General features: G+C 48.6%; 1 protein-coding gene across 1 annotated transcript in view; it reads left to right on the forward strand.

Moving 5' to 3' along the window:
- Nucleotides 1–15,483, forward strand: part of SCPEP1 (serine carboxypeptidase 1) — a 33,353-nt gene extending 17,870 nt beyond the window's left edge. Inside the window, exons 6-13 of the mRNA XM_059150090.1 lie at nt 460–532; nt 4,780–4,817; nt 5,206–5,334; nt 5,958–6,051; nt 6,956–7,069; nt 9,071–9,208; nt 10,755–10,918; nt 14,893–15,483. Coding sequence (XP_059006073.1) covers nt 460–532; nt 4,780–4,817; nt 5,206–5,334; nt 5,958–6,051; nt 6,956–7,069; nt 9,071–9,208; nt 10,755–10,918; nt 14,893–14,955 — 813 coding nt within the window. The 3' untranslated portion in view covers nt 14,956–15,483. The remainder of the gene's footprint in view (nt 1–459; nt 533–4,779; nt 4,818–5,205; nt 5,335–5,957; nt 6,052–6,955; nt 7,070–9,070; nt 9,209–10,754; nt 10,919–14,892) is intronic.
- Nucleotides 15,484–16,089: the final 606 nt, after the last annotated feature.

Here is a 16,089-nt window from a genome sequence, read left to right on the forward strand (position 1 = left end):
GTATAGTTCTGAGGCATCCCTCCCTCCCTCAAAGACCTCCTGAGGAGGACCGCCACCCCTTCAGCAGCTGCCATGTGGACAGTGACCTGTACCCACGTCCTCCCTACCCCAGCACCTTGTGAAGGATCCCAGACCTCAGGGGAAAGAGTGCCAGTGACCCTTGGAAAGAAGCTAGGGCCACACCAGACCCCATGCACATCCTGCCAACACTCTTATGAAAACAGTAGAGAGAAACTCGAGCGGTTCTTCCTCATTTTGCAAATGGCAGCAGGAAAGAGTTACTCTGGTTCTCCACTGGGTCTCTTAGGTCTTTGGATACCAGAGAGTCTTAGAAAGGATGCGCAGAAGTTTTCTGTGCTCGGGAAAGGTGGTGCATAAAGGCTTGGCTCGCTCCTGCTGAAGAAGGGACAGAGGTCTCTGGGTTTCCTTGGCAAGGATGTTTCTGGGCTCTTCTTTCAGGCCATTCAGCAAGGGACCATCCAGTGCAACTTTGCCGGCGTCGCTTTGGGTGACTCGTGGATCTCCCCTGTTGGTAAGTCCAGAATCCTTCGATGCTTTACTCCTTTTCTCCATCCTTTCCTGGGACTTGGGGCTGTGTGGTCCAGATCAAAAAACAGGGAAACAGAATTTTCTGGATCCTTGGAGATGTCAAAGCAGAAAGCGTTTGCCCCAGGAGTGTCCAAGAAATTTGGGGATGAGAACTCATTTATAGAGCTCCTACCATGGATTGCTGCTGGCCAGATTAATTCTTTTATTTGATTCTTACACTAAAAGAATCACAGTTTACAGTTGAATACTTTTCTTTTTTTTTTTTTAAATAAGAGAAGGGGGTGCAGTGGGAGATTGGGAGAGAGTGAGTGAGAATCTTAATGCAGGCTCCGTGCCCAGCACAAGCCCAAGGCAGGGCTCAATCTTATAAACCTTGAGATCATGACCTGAGCCAAAATCAAGATTTTGATGCCTAACTGACTGAGCCACCCTGGTGCCCCTACAGTTGAAAACATTTTAAAGACTAGAGAGGTGGTGGAAGTTGCCCTCAGACACAACAGCATGAGTGGCCCCATCGGGATTCAAACCCTAGTCTGTATGAGCAAATGGGGTGGAATTTCCATCTGTTGCTCACAGTGGTGGTGAGATGTTACATTAGGTCCTGCTGCTCAGGTTCATTGTTTCAGGGCCAGAGTGTCCTCTTTGGGACTACAGACAAAAGTGGTTTGTGATGCAGACATCTGGGGTGTAGCTTCCCATGTCAGAAGTTGTCACGGTGGTGGGGTTAACTCTAATCTCAGGGCTGTTGACCGTTGAAGCCACATAATTCTTTGTTGCGGGACTTGTCCTGTCCATTGTAGGGTATTAGTAGCATCTGTACCCTTCAGATGTCAGTATGCCCATCCCAGTGTGACACACACACACACACACACACACACACACGCTCCTCCTGATGTTCCTGGTTGAGAACCGCTCGAACCTAACAGAAGGTGACTTTTCATAGGCAAGACCAAACTACAAAGTAGGAAATTAGAAGAGAAGTTACCTCTGGAGGAGGGAGGGGAATGAGCTGGAAGGGGATACCAAGGAACTTTCTAGGCTGTGTGTGTTCTCTGTCTTCATTGGGGTGGTCATTACGTGGGTGTGTGTATTCATCAGAACGTCTGAATTGGCATGTATGATTTCTGATGTGTGATGATGCCTCGGTTTTTAAAAATAGTAATTTGTAAAAAGCAATATTTTTCTCCTTAAAGGTGGGGATTCAGTTTGTGACAGAGCCATGCCTCTAATGGATTCGGGATATCCCGATGCTGTTGAGAATGGTGTCTCTTGTCCTTATTCTAGGCATCATCCAGGGCTGAAATGGCATAAGTGAGAGCTCTGGAGTTAGCATTGGGAGAAGAGCTCTTCTTTGTTTTTCCTTCCTGGATAGACCTCCTAGGACATCATAAAGCTTCAGAAGCCTTGATCAGAGGCGTGAGGCCCCCTGTCTCACTCAAAATCACAGCCATGGGCTTTAATGCTGCCTTCTGGGGTCTCATCACAGTTTCCTAACAGCACTCAACACCTGGCATGCATTAACTTCATTTAACACTTACGACAGCTCCATGGGATGGATGCTATTATGATCACAGTTTTGGAGATGATGAAACTGAGGCTCAGAGAGGCTGAACAATTTTCCTAAAGTCAGCATTCATGTCCAGGCAGCAGGCTCCAGACTCTATGAACTCACCCAGTACATTGCACCTACCAACACAAGACACAAGGCTTTACAAGTGCTGTTCATCGGGCCCCTGGGTGGCTCAGTGGGTTAGGCCTCTGCCTTTAGCTCAGGTCATGATCCCAGGGTCCTGGGATCGAGCCCTCCATCGGGCTCTCTGCTCAGGGGGAGCCTGCTTCTCCCTCTCTCTCTGCCTGCCTCTCTGCCTACTTGTGATCTCTCTCTCTCTGTCAAATAAATTAAAAACAAAAAGAGAAATTTAAAAAACCAAAACAACAACAACAAAAAAAAACAAGTGCCATTCATCCTGTCCAAAATCTACCTTTTTTCACCTTACTGTGACGAAGTTCCCCTTAGAAATCTTCCTGCCCAGGAGCGCCTGGGTGGCTCATTGGATTAAGCATCTGACTCTTGATTTCGGCTCCAGATCATGATCTCAGGGTCATGAGATCAAGCCCCGTGTTTTCTCTTTCTCTCTCTTCCTCTGCCCCTCCCTCCCCCTACCCCCCACTTCCTGTTTGTACTTGTGCACTCTCTCTTAATTAAAAAAAAGAAAGAAAGAAAGAAAAAAGAAATCTTCTGCCCAGATCTGAATCCCTCCTTTCAGATCCACTTAAGTTCATCCTGCCATCCCAGAAATACTCCTTTTTTGAGAGAGAAATACTGTTAATTTATATGAACAATTATTATTTGCTAGGTAGTAGCCATTTTGCTAGGTGCTAGGAAGGATGCACAGACATGCTCCATGTCTTCAAGAAGATCTACACAGTTCAAGATGGTAGCCGTAGTCATATGTAGCTGAATTTAATTTAATTAACGTACAATAAAAATTTTAATCTCTCAATTGCACTGTCCACATTTTAAGCACCCAGTAGCCACACATGACTGTAGAGTTATCCTGGACCACATAGATAGAGACTATTTCCATCACCTCAGGAAGTTCTGTTGCACATCAGAGGTTGGCGGACTACAGCATACAAATTGAGTCTGTCCTGCCACCCTCCTTTGGTAGAGAAGCTTTTTACTGGGACACAGTTACACCCATTCATTTACATGTTGTGTGTGGCTGTTTGGAGGTTGCCGCAACAGAGTCAAGTAGTTGCAAAAGAGGCTGCCTGGCCTGGAAAGCAAAAAATGTTTACTGTTTGTTCCTTTATAGAAAAGTTTTGTCCCTCCCTGGTCTAGATCCAGCAGGGAATGGGCGCATTGGAAAAGTTGCAGACGATTCTGTATTTCAAGAAACTAAGGCAGAAACTTGATAGTTAAATTGCAGAGATGAAGGATAGTGAGGTCCCCTGGTACGTCTCCATGTCTCAGGGTGTACCCTGAAGAATACCAGACCAGTGAGGTGCTATGCAAAGGGCTTCGTGGTCAGGTAAGTTGCCAGGGCTCAGTACTGGCTCTACCTCCTCAAGGTTTCACAGGCCTGTGAAAGGCTCTGAGAAGTCCTGCAGGGGGGTGAAATACTCTGTTTTGCATAGCCTCAGAGATATTTAACTGAAGAATCATTTTTTCTTCTCTGATACGTAGGCTGAACTCCTGCAGTATTGAAGCTCCTTAAAACATACTTTGAGGGCACCTGGGTGGCTCAGTGGGTTGAGCCACTGACTTCGGCTCAAGTCATGATCTCAGGGTCCTGGGATCGAGTCCCACATCGGGCTCTCTGCTCAGCAGGGGGCCTGCTTCCCTTCCTCTCTCTCTGCCTGCCTCTCTGCCTACTTGTGATTTCTCTCTGTCGAATAAATAAATAAAATCTTTTAAAAAACAAAACAAAACATACTTTGAGATGCTTGGCCTTAGGGAACTATTGAAGTCTTTTAAGCAAAGGAGTGACATATCCAGTGTGCAAGTTATGGTCCTTGATACTTTGTTGGCACATCTCAGTGGTACTAGCCTTATGTAGAGTTACGGGAGTTGCGAATCTGTCAGACCAAGCCCAACTCTTCTATCTGAGGGCAGACATTATTTTACTCGTTTGTATCTCTAAAATTCCTTGCTGGCTTCCAACCCTTTGTAAATTCTCAGATATGTTTGTGGAATAGAAAAGAATTGGCTGATAGTGTAGTCCTAGGCGCTTGAATTACAAAGTCCATAGTCTTCCTCCTTAATTAACTCCTCGGCAGAAGCTAGTGTTCCCAGACTGGAGGAGCAAATAGAGAGCAGAAATGTGAGGGTGGGGGGGAATGTTCTAAGCTGTCGGAAAGCCCAGAGGTCTAGCAGAGAGGAACCTGTGTTCATGCCCGCATGCGCACGCGCGCACACACACACACACACACACACACACACTCATGCCTGCGGAGATGCCATCACTGGCCGGGACTCACTCGCTGCTCCAAGATCAAGCCAAATTAACGTGTCATTAGCCCTGAATCAACAGAAAGGTCCCCACATCATGCCGCCTCCCGAGTGGGGGTGCCCTGCCAGGGGCATCAGTGAGTTAAGGAGCCGATAGCCCCAGAGCCACCAGCTTTCTTGCTTCTGTCTCCACTTTGAGAGGGAAGCTAGTTGGGTTTTTCTTTGGAAGGGAGAGCCACGGTGGACTTACTTTGTACCTGTGTGGTTTCCTTCAGATTCGGTGCTCTCCTGGGGACCATTCCTATACAGCGTGGTAAGTAGATGAGTCCTCATCTCGGCACCCTCCATGGTAAGCAGCCCAGCAGACCTCTCCTGGCTCTGTCCCCAGGACATACAGGCTAGCTGGGTTTGCCTACGAAGTTGACACTGCACCCTTGGGGGAAACTGAATGAACCATCAGCCCAGTTCCCTGTTTCTCCAGGCATAAGAAACATAGTGTTTAAAATCTCCCCAACTTTTTATGAGAAAAATTTTCACATATGCAGAAAAGTTGAAAGATCCCATGAACACCCCTATACCCACCATCTGGACTCTGCCAGCGTTTTGCTCTCTTTCTTTCTGTCACCTGTCCCCAGCTGTGGTGATGCCGGGTCTGCGTCTCTGAGTAGAGCAGGCCTTCTCATTCTCGGTTTGCATTCCAGTCTCTTCTCGATGACCAAGGCCTGGCAGAGGTGTCTCAGGTTGCAGAGGATGTCCTGGATGCCGTGAATAAGGGGCTCTACAAAGAGGCCACCCAGCTGTGGGGCAAAGCAGAAATGGTCATTGAACAGGTAATGGGCCACACTCGGGGGCAGCCCACTTGCCTCGTTCCCACGTGGAGCTAGGGCCCCCTGGTTGGTGCTACCAGGGTTTGGGTCTATTCTGAGACTCCCCGCAGATCTGAAAAGGGTCACGTGCTAAACAATAAAGCCGATGAATCAGTGATGAGGTCAGAAAACCACCCCAGGCCTGCCAGACCCGCTTGTCTCTTGACTGAATGTATGGTCATCCTGAGAAATGATATGTCTTGCAGAAGTGAATGTTTGAATTCTTGCCAGGCAACATTCTGCCCCCAGAGAGCCAGGACAGAAGAATGCACAGCTGAGGATGAGTGTGCAGGACCCTCCTTAGCCCTGTTCTCCGTGTATAATAACAGGCGGTCCTTTGGTTTTCTCCAGCATCTGAGCTCCATGTGGAAAAACTGCTCACTCCCCCTGCCCCAGGATCAGGCTGACAGCCGGTCTCAGCCCTCAGAGCTGCATTTCTCAGCCCTCAGAGCTGCATTTCTTTCTGGTCCTGGCAAATTGTTACAAAGTTCAAGCTGTTCTCGGATAAGATGGAAAGCCAGTTACCTCTCTATTATGCAGTTTCGTTAATAGATAAATAAACAGCCAATTACCATTCTGTATTTCAGAACACAGATGGCGTGAACTTCTATAACATCTTAACTAAAAGCACTCCCACGTCTGTGGTGAAGTCGAGCCTAGAATTCACCCAGAGCCCCCTAGGTAAGTGAACATTGACATTGCAAGACCCCTGTCTCCATCTCCATGCAAGAGAGAATAAATTCTTTTAACTTCAGTGACATAATTTACATGCCACAAAATTCACCCATGTTAAGTGTAGGTTTCAGTGGTTTTAGTGTATTCACAAAGCTGCTCAACCGCCATCACCACAGTCCAGTTCCAGAAATTTCCATCATGCCAGAAAGATCCTGTGTCTCCTGGCAGTTGGTTTCCGGTCCTACACCCAGCCCCAGGCAGTCACTGATCTGTCTGTGTTTCTAGAAACAGACATTTGGTCTAAATGGAACCATGCAGTGGGTGGTCTTTTGCATCTGGCTTATTTCGCTTGCTTTTTGTTTTTCTTTTTTTAATTTTTAAACTATTTTTAATTTTTTTTTTATTTTTTTAAATTTTTGTATTTTAAATTTTTTTAATTTTTAATTTTTAAAGATTTTATTTACTTTTTTTACTTTCACTTGTTTTTGACGTTTGGAAACCATCTTCCGCCCATTGAACATTACAGTCCTTCTGAAAGCTGGACTGAGCTGTCCTTCAGCTGAGCCAGATTTGCTGAGGATGCTAAACGCCCCAGCGTCCTCCCTCCATAGGTCTTTATATAAAGGCTGCGGGAGCCTCTACATTCCATGTCTCAACTGACTGCCTTGGGCTGTGCTGGATAGTCTCAATGGCCCCAAAATACATAACGTGCAGCGATCAAAATTTATAAAGCATCTCGACACTTCCAGTGGCTTTCTGGCTTTCTTCCTCCATCTGGGGTGAATGAAGGTGACACTTTCCATTTTCCAGCTGAAAACCTCCCTCTTAGACACTGTCTCAGCCTCGGGGGAAGACATTCTCTGGGTGGTATTTCCAGTCCCTTGGCTCACCACGTGCCAGTTTGTTTCAGTTCATCTTTACCAGCGCTACGTGAGACACCTCCAGCAGGACTCCCTGAGTCAGCTCATGAATGGTCCCATCAGGAAGAAGCTCAAAATTATTCCTGAGGATTGCTCCTGGGGAGGTAGGTACTTCGGCGACCTGATAAAGGGCCCTCTGTGGGGTGTGGAGCAGTAGAGGTGCGGGTTTAGAGGCCTGAATTTGAAGAATGGGCTTTGTTGATGGTGAGGACAGGTTGCAGATAGGACCGCATTACTGGCCGCGTTTTATAGGTGAGCAAGCACATGCACAGACAGTAAATAACCTGCCAAAATCGGTTCAGAGTAAGACCTTGGTAGGGAAATGGGTGGGGAGGGGAATGAGAGGATGGGGTGGGCGTTGAGAATTGTTGAAGCCAGACTGTGGGCACCTTGGAATCCTCTCACTCTTCTGACTGTTTGTTATCAGTTTGAGGTTTTCCATAATTCAAAACAAAACAAAACAACAACAAAAAAAAAACACGTGAGATTAAAAAGCCAAGCCTAAAGCCACCGGGGGTTGTGGGTGTGACTTCCAGACCAAGGTCCTTTGGGGTGGGTTTTGACCAGCTCCCTGGCCAGCCCCCCTCTGCACCACCCCCTCTCCGTCCCCCTTACCCCCCACCCCCGCCTCCTCATGCTGGATGTAGTTCCAGGGTCTACTGCCTTCTGTTCTGGGGGCCATATTAGGAACTATTGGTCTTCAGAAAACAGGACCAGAGATCAGAACTCAGTCCTATAGGGAGGCTGTGAGCCAGTGGGACTCCCAGATCCCTGGAGGGGAGACAGGCCAAGCTGAAGAGGGCTTCCTTTATGTGTGAGCTCCCCCAAAGCGATGCCTTTCTAGGGCAGCCCCTTGACAGCTGCCGAGAGGCTAAGATGCGGCTCCAGCCCCGGCTTCCTCAGGGTACACGGGCCCTCCTCCCAAATTACAGTTCGCAGAGGACTCCTCCCAGCTCCGGTGTCTTCATTTCTGCCTCACCCCTTACAGTTTTCTAGAAATGGGGGTGGGGTTGGAGGGAGTTAATTAGATCAAATAAAAATAATCCAATGTCAGAGCTTTCAGAGAGTACACCCCCGGGGAGCCGGGTGGCCCTGAGAATAGGGGTGTGAGCCGTTACAGGTCACAGGAAGGCAGCTAAGGTTAAGTCTGCAAGAGCCCCTCTTCTGCACTGCCCCTTTCGTGGGTCCCTGTGACTGCGTTCTCCAGCGCCAGCTTCTCTGGTTTTCTGAACCCTCCCCGCCCTGTGCAGCTGGACGGGCAAGGAGATTACATTTTGGCAGACGATGAGTGATAGAGAAAACTCTTTGTGGCTCCAGCTATGTCTGGGAAAGGACAAACTGGCTGGCTGATACCCACACCCAGGGTGTTGAGCTTGGGTTTGCAGTTAAGGCTCCGCACACACTGTGGAGCCCGCCAGGCCTGTGCTCACAGCCCCACCTGCCACTGACCAGCTCTGTCACTGTGGGCATGTTTCTTAGCCTCTTGGACCCTCGTCTGCTTTAACCACTGCACAGGTTAGGACCCCTTACCTCCTGGGATTGGTGAAGAGGAAATGCGATGTTGTTTGTAAAGTGCTTGCTTAACCCAATGACTAGAGGACAGAAATGGGTAGTAGCTGCTGTCGTTGTGGGGTGTCACTGTGGGGTTCAGTGTCACAGATGATGGTCAGGAATCTGCCAGGGGTGTGGTGTCAACCATCTCCTCTCTTGCCTGGGGCTTGTCCTCGCTGTGGCTCCCTGGTGGGGAGGCTCCACATTGCTTTGAGTCTGATTTGGTTTATTAGTAGGGTGGCCTCACTTGTGCAGGACTTACAGTGTGGCCCTGGTGTTACTTAGCTAAGGAGGGAAACTAACATGTGCCCCAAAGCAGAGATTGTTCCCTGAGAAGACCAGCCTAACAAGCTCTATCTGCGTGGGTACTAGGCTTCAAGTGACTGGCTCAGGGCATGGATTTCTGGACTGGCTGGTCCCTGTTGGTGAAGCACTTGGGCTCAGCCTTTGTTAGGTGAAGCACAGTGGTTACTTATATCCGGAGCCCAGGATATTCTGGTCTGAAAGGTGCCCTTTATGCTGGCACTTACCTCTTTCTCTTTCCTCATGTGTAGGCCAGTCTGCCAATGTCTTCCAGAACATGGAGGGGGACTTCATGAAGCCCGTCATCAGCATCGTGGACGAGCTGCTGGAAGCCGGCGTCAACGTGACCATCTATAATGGACAGCTCGATCTCATCGTGGACACCATAGGTAGGAAAGCACTCTGAGGGGCCCATGGAGACAGTTCGGTAGGTTGAGCTGGAAGGGAACTGGCCCCAGACATGCCACTCTTCGGGCTGGTGACGTTGAAATGCCAGGAAGAAGGCCATTTTATGTTCCATTCATCTGCATGACCTCTTTGAAGAGAACAGAGGTGTTGACACAGTTTTTGAATGTAGGTGAGGTTTGGTGGGGTGAGGTCCGGAGCTGATCGCCAAGAAAGAATTCTTGAGACATCTTTGGTGCAGAACGGTGATTTTCTGAAAGTACACGGACAGGACCCATGGGCAGAAAGAGCTGCTGCCCTGGGCTTTTGAGGTGTGGCTGATTATATACTCTGGAGTTGGGGGTAAGGAAAAGGGGGGAGATTTTCAAAACTTTTGTATGCTAAAGAGGACCTACAAGATATTGGAGGCCTTGCTATTGTCGAGTTCAAGTAGTGTCTCCCTCTAGTAAAGCATTAACATTGACAGTTGGGAGTTTTTCTTCTGGTAGTGAGGTGATTGCTAAGAATGCTTTTTTCTTGTAAATCATGAAAACATTTGTAAACTGAGGGAAGCGCAGGTCTTGCTGGACTGTGATCTCTGTTAGGGAATCATATGCTTTTCCTTCCCTTAGCTTTAAGGCAGCCAGGAGTGCCTGAAGAATGTGTCCCAGATGCTGCCTGGGGGTGGGGGGGCCGGGCATTTGCAGGGTGTCAGCCTCTGCTTGCCCTCGGCTAGCCTCCTGCTCCCTCATCATGGTGACCCCTTAGAGAAGCCTGGGCCTGCCAGATTTTGAGGCCCTTATGTATGATTAAGAAACACACTACACCTACTCCTGCCAAAAATAGAAAGGGAGACCTTTTCCTGGCCATGGGATCAAGGCACTGTTGAGTTGAGTCTTTGTCACAGGCCCAGTAGGTGGTAAGCTCTGCAGGCTGAATTAGAACTAAACCCTGCTGGCTCTAAACCTGAAGACCCGAGGGAAATGGCCTTTGTGGTTCTGTTTCAGTAGGGCCAGGTAAGGACTGAGAGGCAGGTTCTCAGAACCAGCAGGTAAATCGAGGCACCTGGTCTGACAGGTCAATGACGTACCTCTTAAGGTCAGTGGGATTGAATATTTCCGCCAGTTGTAAGCCAAGGGCACTAAGGCCACTTTGAAAGGTTCTGTGTTTCTTCCATGACCTGCCCAGGGGATCCCTGTTAGCATCTCCCCACCCTGAGACCTCACAGTCCTCCAGAGAGTCTTACCGCCTGCAGAGGTCCCCAGTTTCCTTCCTTCAGAGCATCAGTGGTGGGAAAGGCAGAGGCAAACGTAGTCAGGCTTCTCAGCATTTAGGTTTCTTCTGGGTATCTTGGGCATCACTGGGAGTTCACTGGAAAGGCAGAGTCTCGGGCCCTCCCCAGACCTACTGACTCCCAGTTTGCATTTAAGCCAGATCTCAGGATGAGTTCTATGCATGTTACAGTTTGGGAAAGGGAAAGCGATGGGATCTTTTGTTGTTTCTACCCCAACCAGCTATTGATGCGAGGCCCTGCTCTGTCCCTCTCACCAGGTCAGGAGGCCTGGGTGCGGAAACTGAAGTGGGCAGATCTGCCGAAATTCAAGCAGCTGAAGTGGAAGGCCGTGTACAGTGACCCTAAGTCTTCGGAAACGTCTGCTTTCGTCAAGTCCTACAAGAACCTGGCTTTCTACTGGATCCTCAGAGCTGGGCACATGGTGAGGCCGTGTCCCTCAGCCTTGGTCATGGACTCTTAGCTGTCCTGAGAGGGAGGCCACGAGTGATTGATGATGCATGAGTGCAGTGCCCGGATTGGTCTTAAAAGAAGTGTTTTGGTTTGGGGAATGTTTTCAGGTCTCTACTGAAGTCCTACTATTAGTGCTTCATTCCTTCGGCTCTAGAGAGTCTCATTTAAAAAAGCTATATCCTTCTGAGAGCATTAAGCCGAGCTCTCTATCTTTGATTTTTTAGTTCAAATGAGTTTAATGTTACTTTCTTCTTAATTGTTTGTCTTGGGGGAAGAAGGGAGAAATTGTCTTTCCCTAACATTTTTGGGGAGCGAAAACCAAAGTTCCGCGCCCTAGAAAGCTGAGTTGCAGTGCATGGGACAAGGTACGGAGGAGTGTTTGAGCCGCAGTAGCTTCCAGATTTGCAGTTTGGAAGTGGCTTTGTGTGCAAAGATGAGGCGGTCTTCACGTGCCAAGTGAACACACTATCTCCCCTTAGGTCGTAGGTTGACTGAGTAGCTCTCCACAGGCTGAGGGAGATTCTGGAGGGATGAATCCACTGTAAACACACATGTGTGTGCACGTACGGATGCAGACACTTGCACAGGCACCCAAGGGGTCAGGTGCTTCCCTTGTGGTGAGGCTTTGGTCTGGCCGCTTAAATGCAGGGTCTCTCTTCTTCCCAGGACAGTGGTTTCCTGGAGGAGATTCATTGGAAGGGGTGGTAAGGTGCCTTCTGGGACGCTCTCTCTGCCTGGCCCCCTGGTGCTTAGGACAGAATCTCCACAGAGAAGGGGCTGAGGGGCTGTGGTCTGGCTAGAAAACTCGTCTGTAAGCTCCATTTGTACATCAAGCCCACACAGTGTATTTACTTGGATGGCCGAGGAGATGCTAAGAGACATTTCAGCAGGAACTAAAGTGCCCTCTCCAGAAACCAACTCCTTAGGGGTATTAGCTAGGCTAGGAGGAGGTGTAGGAGCAAGGAGAACTGCATGGGCAGGTCCAGAGCCTCAGGAGGGGCACTGGGAGAGATGAGGCTGGGGAGTCCTTGTTAGGGAGCTCACACGTATCCTGAAACCAACGGGGTGCCAGTGAGGGTCTTAAAGGAGTGAAATCGCCACATTTGTCTAAGAAACAGCATTCTAGCAGCCGAGGGCCTGGGATGAGACTGGGGCAAAGAACCAATCTAAGGCACTTTTTTTTTTTTTAAGATTTTATTTATTTATTTGACGGAGAGAGCACACGCAAGCAGGGGGAGCAGCAGAGGGAGCAGCAGCTGAGCAGGGAGCAGCAGCTGAGCAGGGAGCCCAATGCGGTGGGGCTGATCCTAGGACCCTGGGATTGTGACCTGACCTGAAGGCAGAAATGCTTAACCAACTGAGCCACCTGGGCGCCCCTCTAAGGCGCTCTTATAGTAATCCAGGAGGAAGAGAAGTAGAGGGAGCTGATAAAGCGTCGGAAGGGAGAACTGGCTGGACTTTGTACCTGTTTGCCTGTAGAACCGGCAAGTGGGACGCTCATAAGGCAACTGAATACACTGTGTGTATATGATCCGGAGTCCAATTTTTGTTCTTGGAGACTGAGATTTGGGAGTCGAGTATGAAAAAGGTTGGGGACAGGCCCTGGGTACACCAGTATTTAAGAGGCAAGAGGTGGGGTGCCTGGGTGGCTCAGTCGGTTGGGGTCTGCCTTGGGCTCGGGTCATGATCGGGGGTCCTGGGATTGAGTGCTGCCTGCATCAGGCTCCCTACTCCTCGGGGAACCTGCTTCTCCCTCTCCCTCTGCCTGCCACTCCCCTTGCTTGTGCTCCTTCTGTCCCTGTCAAATTAAAAAAAAAAAAAAAAAAAAGAGGCAGGAGGTAAAAGAAGGACATACAAATGAGAGTTGAGAAAGGGCAACCAAAAAAGGAAGAGGGAGACCAGGGACCTGGACATGCGCAAAGTCGCCAGGGGCCGGCAGTGTCACAAGCTGCCACTAGCTCAGATAAAGGAGCGAAGTGTCAGCGGGGATTCGGGCAGAGTGGTATCCGTGGAGCTCGAGGCAAGGGCTTTCAGGGCTGCGGCTGGCCCAGAAGCCAGCATGGACGGGGTGGAGCAGATGAACGTGCAGTGAGCGGGTGGAAGATAGCTTCCTCTCAGAAACCGGAAGGAGGTAGTAGCCTGCCCTTTGAAGAAACTAGATGTGGAGAGACCATGAACAAGGCAGCAGCACCCAGGGTGAAGAGGACATTTTGTCCGGGTTTTTTTCTTTTCTTTTTAAGGTTTTATTTAAGAGAGAGAGAGAGTGCTAGAGAGTAGGGGGGTGGAGCAGGGAGAGGGAGAAGCAGGCTCCCCACCTCAGTGGGGAGCCTCATTTGGGACTCCATCCCAGGACCCTCTGGGATCATGACCTGAGCCGAAGGCAGACACGGAACCACCTGAGCCACCCAGGTGCCTCCCTGTTAGGGCTTTCAGGGTAAGGAGAGCATGTGTGCCGGAGTTCAGGCCCATTTCCTCTGGCTTGTCACCGAGAGAAGCAAGACATCAGTTGGGGCAGCCTTAAAATAGCTCCTGGAAACTGTTATTAAATTACCCCCAACCACTTCCCCTTTAGTTGATGAAATGTCTTTTTGATATACCCCACTGTGCCTGTGCCTCCAGGGGACCTAAGGGACAGCAGTGTGCTGTGGAGAATCATGGAGCCATGGGCTCTCAGAACTTGGGACCATCAGCAGGACGCCCATCTTTGTGGGGGAGAAACCGAGGTTGCTGTCCCTCCCCTTTTCCATGGTGTATGGGAAGGGAGGCAGTTTATAAAGGAATTATCTGAAAAATCTAAGGGATGGGGCACTTGGCGGGCTCAGACAGTAGAGCGTGTGACTCTGGATGTGAGGGTCATGAGTTTGAGCTCCACGCTGGGTGTGGAACCTACCTGAAAAATCTAAAGGAAAAACAAAAGAAAATTGAATAATAACAATAATACCAAAATAGGGTACCGCCCAAACAAAGCATCTTGTTTGTTTGTTGTATTGTTGACAGATTTGCTATTAGCTTCCCTCTTGGCTATTTTGTACTCCCGTCCCAGAGAATCCTTTAAATTGTTTAGAACCTCCGCTCTTCCTTGAACAGGCTAGGTCCTGGTAACTTAAACACGGGTCTCATAAGGAAATCAGCAGGGACTCCTGGGGGGTGCTCAGTGGGTTAAGTGTCTGACTCTTGGTCCTGATCTCACCGTCCTGATCTCACCGTCCTAGGACCAAGTCCCCGCTGAGGCTCTGACCTCCTCGGAGAGTCATCTTGGGATTCTCTCTCTCTCCCTCTCCCTCCACCCCTCTCTGCACTTGCGCGCTCTCTCTCTCTCTTTAAAAATAAATGAATCAAAAAAAAAAAAATTTCAAATGCAATAGGAAAAACTTCTCAGAAAACAACTAAAAAATTTATGAAAATCATTTTATCTCCTTGCTTGCTCATCCAGGTATGATGACAGCATTAGTAACAACAGAGAAGTTTCATTGTCCCTGTTTTTGTTGATAATACAAAGCTAAAAGTCATACTGATGAACATAATATAACACTAATTTCTCTGTTTTGGTGCTTCCTCTTAATATTGTTAGATACACTTCAATTTCTGATCAGATTTGTCAGGAACTGTAATTGGTATGTTCAGCATAATAAATTATCAATTAATTAGTAAAAAAATAAATAAATAAATAAATAAATAAGTGAATGAATCAACAGATCAGCCCCAAATGGAGCAGCAGGGTCTTTCCTAAATGCTGACCTCTTCAGACCCCTGCAGTCTGACAAGCTTCTGTCCTGCACAGGGGTCATTCCACAGAAGGGACCCTCCCGTAAGGGGTGCACTCGGGTGCGATGTCCTCCTAGGCTGCTGTTGCGGAGCCCGCACTCCTCCTGGGAGCGGGGTCTCAGGATATCGCCCCTGAACCCAGAACCAGGAGTGTGGGCTCAGGAGACTGTTTGGTCCTAGGTTCCTTCTGACCAAGGGGACATGGCTCTGAAGATGATGAGGATGGTGACTCAGCAGGAGTAGGACGGACTGGCGGTGAGTTGCTCCGCCCCAGGGCACGGGAGGCAGAGCCAGGACCCTGACACTGGAGGAGGCACCGGCCTCCTGCCCGTCTCCCATGGAACCCCGCCTGCCTGTCAGTGTGAAGGTTCCCGCCCACGTCTCCTGAGAACACACTCGCTGTCTCCGCGGCAACTTGGAAATCATTTCTGCTTCTGAAGAATTCCCATTTTTTTCCCGATGGATTTGTTTTAATCAAAATGAAGCGTTGAAATAGGTTGACATTTTGGTATTACAAAATGACGTGATTTATGGGGGGAAAAAAAAGAAATACAAGTAAACAGAATAAATACCCTTTTACTCCCTTCCCTGGGACAAGCTCGGTTACCCTTTCACTGTCCAGCCTTGTAAGTCTTTTTTTTTTTCCATATATGCATATATATTTTTTACAGAAATGGAATCATTACTGTATGTTGTCTGACTACCTGGCACACATACCAATTGTCCCATCACCTCTTCATGTCAATAAATGTTCTCTTGTGACATTTTTAATAGCTGCCGAACATTCCATTTCGTGGATGTGCCATGAGGCACAACGGTTTCCTGTGAGCAGCGCCTGGTCTGTCTGCTAGAGACAGTGCTCTGGTGATTCATCTTGACAGTTATATTTTTATACATATCCTCCTTATTTTCATATGGTAGATTCCTAAAGGCACAATGGTTTATTCAAAGAACTATAACTTCTCTTTTTAAAATGAAAATGATGTCTTTAACTTAAAAGTCAGGATTTTTAAGGTCTGCATAAGGGAGGTCATAGCCTCTGTGACAACCCTGAAAAAAACACTCTGTCTTGTGGTTGTGGGGTTGAGATACTGAAAACCAAACCCAGAGCCTTCCAGTAGAACAGAGTGTTAATAGCGGGTAATAATGTGCTATATGCTAGCTAATTGAATTTAAATTAGAAAAAAAGAAATAGTGGGTTAAGTCTACATGACCCTCCCCGGGGCTCAGACCTGAGATTAAAGCAGGGCTGCTGGGGCAGGGCTACCGTGCACTTAACCATGATTCGCTGTTGGGAAGAAAGCACTCCTGTGTGCCCTTGGACATGGAAGAATGTGACAGGCTTATGCTGGGTCCCACTGGACCCCACTGCTGCTT

Source organism: Mustela lutreola, chromosome 15, assembly GCF_030435805.1.
Source record: "Mustela lutreola isolate mMusLut2 chromosome 15, mMusLut2.pri, whole genome shotgun sequence".
NCBI classification, from domain to species: domain Eukaryota; kingdom Metazoa; phylum Chordata; class Mammalia; order Carnivora; family Mustelidae; genus Mustela; species Mustela lutreola.